Below are 8,298 nucleotides of genomic sequence, written 5' to 3'. Positions count from 1 at the left end.
AGCTAGATTGGGAGGTGAGCCAGCAGCAGTTTGAGCACCTGTTGAGTAGCAGGCACTGTGCTAAGCAGTTAGAACACAACCCTCACTTCAAAGACTACTGGGCCCTGCAGAAGGGCGACTACCTCGGGCCAAGGGTGAGGCTTAAGCACAGATGTAACAAGGACCCTGACTGATAAACAACCCTGTGAAACTGGGTGTGCCACAGTACCTCCTCTTCGCCCCCATCTATCCCTGGCCAAGCACATTGCTGGAACCAACTACTTACTGCTGTGTTCCCTGCCCCTTCCTCCTCATGCCTGCCCCATCCCTGTGCTCCTTCTCCCTTCACACACTCTTAACAAGCAGTTGACAGCTTCTCTGGGTCATAAGAAGGTTCCTAAGAAAAAGGCGTAGATGATGAGTCTGCAGTGGAGAAGTGGCAGCCCCACAGAGGTGGAGGAAGGTGAGAAAAGCCCGTTGAGGATCCAGCTGTGACAGCAGAAGGAAAAACAGATGATATAGCATAGCTCTCATGGCCAGGATTAACGCCTCTCCTGTAAGGGTAAGACTCAAGCTGGGCTAGCTTCCCCTACACTTGGAAGGGAAGAAATGTAACACGACTAACTGTACTCGTAGGCTTTAGTCCACAGAGCTCAGAACTAACAGGTTAGACCTGCACTTTCGTCTCCGAGACATCCTTGTCCTTGGTTCTTTCTAGCCTTTATATATAACCTCCCCCAGACAACCCACACGAGGAAACCTGGTGACAAACGAGAAAGTCCCCAGGACACGAGTAAAGCAGCCAAGAAGAGCTCACCTTCTTTAGGCAAATATGCCCCCAATGGTAGAAGCCAAGATGATGGCAAGGATAATGCAGCAGATCATGATCATGATTTTCTTCTGCTCATCCAGACAAGAGAAGAAAAAGCACATGAGAAACGGCATCGCCACACACAGACACATTTTTGACCTCAGGGAGACAGGTGCATGTGGCTGTGGAAGAGGGTGGGAGGGGACAGGGAGCACCGGTGGGAGGAAGGGAGCACCAGCAGAAGGAAAGGATGGATCTGGCTTCCGGACCCCAGAGTGTTTGGAGAATTGTGTCCAGGTGAGAGATTCAAGCATGAAAGCACCCAGAATGTCCGCAGGTGTCCAGCGTGTTGACTTTTCCTTGGTTCTTCTATAGGCAGCTCCTCAACTTAAAACTCAAATACCATTGGACTGCATTGAGGGGGAGAGGGGAGGGGAGTTTTCAAACTTTTAACCCATTTCAAAATTGTACTGTGCTTTGGGACCAGGTGGTTGAGACTGTTCATCCCGCGCCAAACAAAACTCACCACCAGGTGGCAGCAGATGGCCGCGTTTTAGAGGGAGCTGGAGCCAGAGGTGTATATCAATCAATATAAAGTCATTTATTTTTTTTAAATTAGCAATAAAATAATCAAGTTTACATTTTTTAAAAAATAACACAAAAAAACCTTCACATGTTTCATTCTAGACTTTAAGCTTCATGTCTCAATTTCAGAAGAGAGCAAAGGCCTCTGACTGGAGTGTGTCCCCCTTGCTGCTGGGGCCAGCCCCTTCGACATCACAGCCATAGGAGAAGGGCGTCCCTAGGGCTCTGCCTGGGTGCTGGGTGGTGACTGGATAAGGCACCTTTGAGAAGGAAGCTAATGGGCAGTGCCTAGATTAAGGTGCTCACCCTATCTAGGAAGCACTAGCTTCAGAGCTCAAATACAGCTAGTACCCAAAATCAAGGAGATGAACAGTGAGTTACCACCAATATGCTTGAGGATTTCCCATCTGTTTCTTCCTCTATGACAAGAATTAGGGGTGACAGGAAGTGGCGCTGTGTCTCAAAGTGGTAGGGCACTAATCTTGAGCTGAAGAGCTCAGGGACAGTGCCCCGGCCCAGAATTCAAGCCCCATAACCAACAGCAACAAAAATTAGAGGTGACAAAGAACCAATCACACTTATTAACCAGGTAGCAGGAAGAGCCATCCTGTACTACCTGGTGTCTCCCATACAACTCAGCCCAAGACAACGGAGTCTCAGAGCTATGTGAATAATACCAGATTGTCATGTGATGTTCTTAGAACAAGCCTAGAGCAGGCAGCAGATAGTGGAAGTATCAGTACATGGCACCTCCCACCTGCTATGCAGAAACATTTAATGGGGATCAACTCAGTCCTCCTGTGATTTTCCCAGTACTCATCCAGGAAGCAAGCTTCCTGATGGCCCAGGAAGATCATATTTCTACCATGATTTGTTTTTACATGTCCCTTTTAGCCTAGCTTGATTACCTTTGTTTGTTTGTTTGTTTAGGACATAGTACCTTCCACTTCTAGCTTCCTAGTTCCTGAGAAATAGACACATATTCTATATACATTCCACACACAATTATAAAAATAAACCTGGAATGTTGGAGTGATTGAATGACTTGTATGGTCTCGTGAGACATTTCCAGGGTCTGAGACTCTAGCACCTTGTCCTCAGCCCATGTTCACATCCCTGGTTATTGGCCTCGAAGCAATGGCTTCACCAAGAGGGAACAGCTGATTTCTAACAATCAGACATAGAAACCAACATTCCACCCCTCAGCCTTTGCACACAGTAACATCAGATGACTACGTCAATCCTGGCCCCTCTTTGAGTGAACACGACAGAACGCAATGTAGAAAAAAGATCAGATTGGTCCCAAAGCTGAATTTAAAGGTTGAGTTCCAAACAAGTCTGACAAACAACTTTTCAGACCAAAATGGCATCTGTCAGTCCCTCCTGCTTTCAGGGACTCAGGGCAGTGAGCAAACTTAGACACATCTGGATATGACAACCAGCTGTGAGGACTGCAACCCCACTAGGTAGAAGTCTCTAATCCAAACTTATGCCAAAAGTAGGAGAATCCTCTGCTTTGTTAAAGATACGCCTTTCAAAAAAAAAATACATTGCAATTTCTGGGAGAATACTCCATGAGGTAGAAACGCAGCGCCCCGGGATGTCGCACAAGAGCCTGCCCAGGTCTAAGGCATAATTTGACACGCCACAGGGAAAAGGAAAGACGGGCTGGTTCACACAATCCAGGAAGGAAGGTACTGAAGGTGCTGGGGCAGGATGTGATTTTGAGGAGAGCCTAGGGTTGCCACAAGTAGACTCAGTTCCATCAGGACTAGATCGCTGAGTCAGGTCCAAGGCTGGTTACAAGGAAACCGAGGAGCAGGTCCCCCGTACTCTCAGGAGGGCCATTCCTATCTGAAGACAAGGGTGGTCATAGCAGGCTGGAGTGAAATCAGGTTCTAAGGCAGGGAGAGGAGGAGCTGGTCAGTGTGCAGGCCGACGGTGAGGAACACAGGAGGAACCAGCCACAAACCTAGAGGGCGGACAGCAAACATCAGAAATGGCTGAGCTGGTAGCCCGTACCTGTCATCCTCACTATTCAGAAGGCTGAGATTTGAGGGTTGTGGTTCAAAGCCAGGCCAGGCAGAAAAGTCCGTGAGATTCTTACTGTCCAATTATCTACCAAAAAGCCTGGTGTGGTTCAAGTAGTAGAGCACCAGCCTTGAGAGGAGAGAAGGGAAGGGACGGGACTGTAAGAAGAACAATGCAAAAGGCAACACTAAAATTGATGCCAGCCAACTAAGGTCAGAATTGGAATGAAATATCCCACCGTAAAAGAACAACAGGGATAAAGCATTTCAAAATCTGCAGGCCTTTTAAGCTTCTGTGACACACCTATGTCGTCATGGCCGGCACTCTACCACTTGCGCCACACCTCCAGTTTTGACTTCTTGTTGGTTAACTGGAGTTAAGAGTCACAGTGGATTTGATTTGGCTGTCCAGGCTGGCTTTGAAACAAAATCCTCAGATCTCTGCCTCCTAAGTAATTAGGATTATAGGCATGAGCCACCAGCACCTGGTTGTAACTCCTTTTTTATACAATATTTGGAAACTCTCTGGTATCCCTCCCTTCTCCATGAATCCCTCAGCCCCGCATTTTCTCTTAGAATACGGGCAGGTCCAATACAAAGAATATGGAAACATTCAGGTGTTACATTACAGCTGCTGCCTATTCCAAGCTCTGTAAGCTGGAGCAAACTGCTTAGCTCTTTTGGGCTTCCACATCCGTACATTGGAGCTTACGACAATATCGTGGAACTAGAGCTGGCAGTCACCTGGACAGTGTAAGTGAGATTGCTTTCCTTCTCTCGTGTTCAGAGACCTCGCTGCCAAGAAGGACCAGGTCACAGTCTTAACTACACTAGAGAATATGGGGGGAAAACCATGGTAGGCCACTTAACTGCTAAGCCACATAGCATTTTATAAATGGAGCTAGTTGGTGACACACTATGTATTTGACTCCTCATCTCTGAAGAGTTAGCTCCTCAAAAATGGTCCACTTACATCCTGAGTTCCTAGAGTTCGGAGGAAGGCACTCCATCCATTTGCAAGACATTTTCCACCACCCAGGGAAGATGAAAAGATAACTATCATACCTTTTTCCAAACTTTACCAGATTTTTCAGTGAGATAGTTAAGTCTCAGTACTCAAGCTTTACACTCAAGAAGCCATCACAGACTAGATACAAAATGCACCAAGAGAGAAGGTAGGGAGGGGAGAACGAACTAGGAAATACCTAGGAGAGGCTAGTCACCTTGGTGCTGCTTCCCTCTCAAGATGAAGTTAGGGATAAAACAATCTTACTTTCAGACCTTCCAGCCACACACCACTGGAGCAAAATTAAAGGAGGATTTAATTAAAGGTGTAACAACTTAATTTTATACCCAGGACTGACACTGAAGGATCGGCCCTGGGCATCAACATGGAAGAACCCATCAAGTCTTAAAATGCTTTTATCTGAGCCAGGCACATTAGTGATTGTCTGTAATCCCGGATACTTGGGAGGCAAAGGCAGGAAGATTACAAGTTTGAAGGCAATCCATGCAAAGGTAACAAAAGAGACACTATCTCAAGAACAAAATATAAACAAAAAGGCAGAACACATGCCTTAAGTGATAGAGAAACGCCCAGGATGTGTGAGGACCTGAGTTCAAACCCCAGTATCAGGGGAAAAATAAATAAATAAGAAAGAAAGCTCCTGTTGTGTCAGTATTCCAACATCTATGAATCAAGAAACAGGGGAAAATGAGAAAAAAAAATATTTTTAAAAATAGAAATTAAAAATAGAAAGTCATACTGTTGAAAGAAAAATAACAGTCTCAACTCCAACACGGAGGAAGAGTTACATATTTAAATATATCCACAATTTTATGCTGAAAATGAGATTTAAAAAAAGATTTTAGTGGGCTGGGGATATAGCCTAGTGGCAAGAGTGCCTGCCTCGGATACACGAGGCCCTAGGTTCGATTCCCCAGCACCACATATACAGAAAACGGCCAGAAGCGGCGCTGTGGCTCAAGTGGCAGAGTGCTAGCCTTGAGCGGGAAGAAGCCAGGGACAGTACTCAGGCCCTGAGTCCAAGGCCCAGGACTGGCCAAAAAAAAAAAAAAAAAAAAGATTTTAGTGATGTGCAATGATGCATGTGATTTTGTAACTATGCTCAGAACTATAGCTACTGTAGTCTGAACTATGTAAAACTCTGTGTGTGTATGTGTGTATGTGTGTGTGAAAGAGAGAAAGGATGAGAGAACAGGCAGTAATATTGTAACAGCAATAATATTGTAAGTTAATTACTGTACTTTTTCTGTATAGGCCTTCAAAATAATACATGCTATGTTTTCTGAAGAAAAAAAATTTTACATGTCACATGTCATATACATGTCCCAACAACCATGTTAACTGCTATTTAAGCTGAGTTTGTGGCCAGCTGTATCTCATTTAACAAGTTCTAAAGACTTGTTAAATAACTTAAATAATGTAGTTCGTTAAATGATTTAAAATTTTAGTAGCCTAACACTTATTTATTTATTCATTCATTCACTGATTTATGTTGGCTGTGGGGCTTGAACTCAGGGCATGGACTCTTTCCCTGAGCTCTTTTTGCTTAAGGCTAGTGCTCTACCACTTTGAGCCACAGTGCCACTTCCCATTTTCTGGTGGTTAAAGAAATAAGAGTCTCCTAGTGACTTTTAAACCAGGTTGGCTTCCAACAGAGATCCTCAGATCTCAGCCTCCGGAGTAGCTAGGATTACAGGTGTGAGCCACCAGCACTAGCTTTAGCCTAACATTTAAAGACACCATCCTCTAAAGTCCTCTGGACTTTGTATACAATGGCAAATGGCTACCACATTTTACAAAGAAAAGCTAAGATATAACAAAGCAAGCACTCTCTTGGTCCCTTCATGGCAAAGTGAAGTTGGCCCTGTTTCTTCTTTTGAAGACTGGGCTTCTCTATCTGTAAACTGTATATTAAACTGTGTATTATTTGTAATGTACAGTGTATGTCACCTAGACCGTAAGACTGTGGTGAAGATTCAAAGTTATACGTTGTTTGGAAGATTGCTTGCCACATAAAGCTCAAAAATGTTAGCTATTTCCTCACTCAAGTTCTAACACTCTCAGCCCAAAACTCTCAGACCCAAACCTTAATAAAAAAAAAATTTTCGAATTAGGTTAAAAGAAAAGCTCTTTTACAATGAACAGGATATGGGAAGAAAAATTCAACATGCATGAAAAACCAGGAAGAACTCAGAAAGCAGACACCAGGCCCATAACCTAAATGGTACCTCACATATTTCCTTGTAAGGAGAGTAAGGTGAGATACTCAGGCAACACCAGGAGAGATGCAAACACAAGATAAGAGAGACAGCACACAGAACAGAATCTTCAAGAACAGGAGACCTGTGGCTGGGAATATGGCCTAGTGGTAAAGTGTTCGCCTCGTATACATGAAGCCCTGGGTTCGATTCCTCAGCACCACATATATAGAAAAAGCCGGGAGTGGTGCTGTGGCTCAAGTGGTAGAGTGCTAGCCTTGAGCAAAAAGAAGCCAGGGACAGTGCTCAGGCCCTGAGTTCAAGCCCCAGGACTGGCAAAAAAACAAACAAACAGGAGACCTGAACCAGGTAGGGCAGTCAGAACTCGGAAGTGGAACTTCAAGGAAATGAAAGAATCCACAGGCTGCCAAAGGTTTTTGACAGTTCACTGTGCCAGAGGACAGTCGTTAGAGAAAGGAAAATTTGACCTCTCGGCCTAATGTCCTCACGAGGAGCCAGCCCACAGTTGGGAAGAACCATTCGTTTACTTACATTTCAGTGCCAGAGCCCCTCCGGCCACTCATTTCAGCCCAACGGAAAGGCCAATAATCAATGCTAAAATACCCAGCAACACAACTACTACTACAATGATAATGATCAATTTCTGGAGAAAAGAATAAAACAAAGGTTATTATTTAAAAAACAAACAAACATCTAAACACTCAACCCCCTCTCATTTCTACATAGAGAGCATTTCATCAACCAAATAAGCAACTGAGGATATCTTACATTTCTTAAATGATGTCTTGACTAGCAGTGCTAGCTGACAGAAATATGGCTGAGCTCACACTAGTCTTCCATATATACACAAATATACTGAGTCAGTGTGATAGAATCCCTATGTAGCAACTGGCCAATCTATAAAGTGACTATGTTTTTACTAGAGGGAACTGTAAAGATGTTTTTTGACATTGTTCTAATTCCAGTTCACCTATCACCCCCTAGAGTCAAGCCCTACCTGTCCTACCAAGTATACTGAATAGGTGCTAACATGTAATCCAGCATGGTTTTATCAGATATCATAACATCCCATCTCTCTAAATACCTATGTAAGCAATAGGAAGAAATGCAAGGAACGAAGGCACAAAAAATATCAAAGCCCAAAAGAAATCAAGAAGAACAGTAAAAGGCAGACATGCAGCAGAGCTGGATACCCAGTGAGTGAGTAGAGAAGCATAGAAGTCCTGGAGCCACAAGGTCAGAAGATTTGAGCAAATGGTACAGCCAAAAGAGCACGACTGAAATCTAAACTTGAATCCCAGCTCTTAGACTTGCCAGGTGGCCTGAAGCCAGTTACTGAACCTCTGACCTTCAACTGCTTCTTCTAAAAGTTGGAAAAACAAGGTGTTACCATAGCTGCAAGCTAAGGTTCACACAGCAGTGAGTTCTGTACTAGGTAGGAGATAGAGGAAAACAGAAGGGGGTCTGCAATAGAAGACCATGAAGAGCAGAGAAGTAAGGTATGTAAGGTCTGAAAGGAGTCAGGAAAAGACCCGCAGGACACCTGTGTGTGCCATGCACCCCTCCTGCGGAGCTGCCTCTCAACTTTGGGTTCCTGAGCAAGAGCACGTGAGCCAGATCCATACAAGGCACCCTGATGAGGACGGG

At 44.5% G+C, this 8,298-nt stretch overlaps 1 protein-coding gene across 3 annotated transcripts in view; it reads right to left on the bottom strand.

Annotated features, from left to right (window-relative positions):
- Positions 1-208: 208 nt before the first annotated feature.
- Positions 209-8,298, bottom strand: part of Stx3 (syntaxin 3) — a 35,971-nt gene continuing 27,881 nt past the window's right edge. The window contains exons 10-11 of one of the 3 annotated variants that reach the window (XM_048359513.1): positions 7,183-7,294; positions 213-879 (exon numbers count right to left, since the gene is read on the bottom strand). In XM_048359513.1, coding sequence (XP_048215470.1) covers positions 7,211-7,294 — 84 coding nt within the window. In that variant the 3' untranslated portion in view covers positions 213-879; positions 7,183-7,210. Of the gene's footprint in view, positions 880-2,300; positions 3,348-7,182; positions 7,295-8,298 lie in introns of those variants that run through there. The other 2 variants (XM_048359512.1, XM_048359514.1) reach the window with 2 other exon arrangements.

Source organism: Perognathus longimembris, chromosome 13 (genome assembly GCF_023159225.1).
Source record: "Perognathus longimembris pacificus isolate PPM17 chromosome 13, ASM2315922v1, whole genome shotgun sequence".
NCBI lineage: Eukaryota > Metazoa > Chordata > Mammalia > Rodentia > Heteromyidae > Perognathus > Perognathus longimembris.
This window is presented reverse-complemented; position numbering and strand designations above follow the sequence as displayed.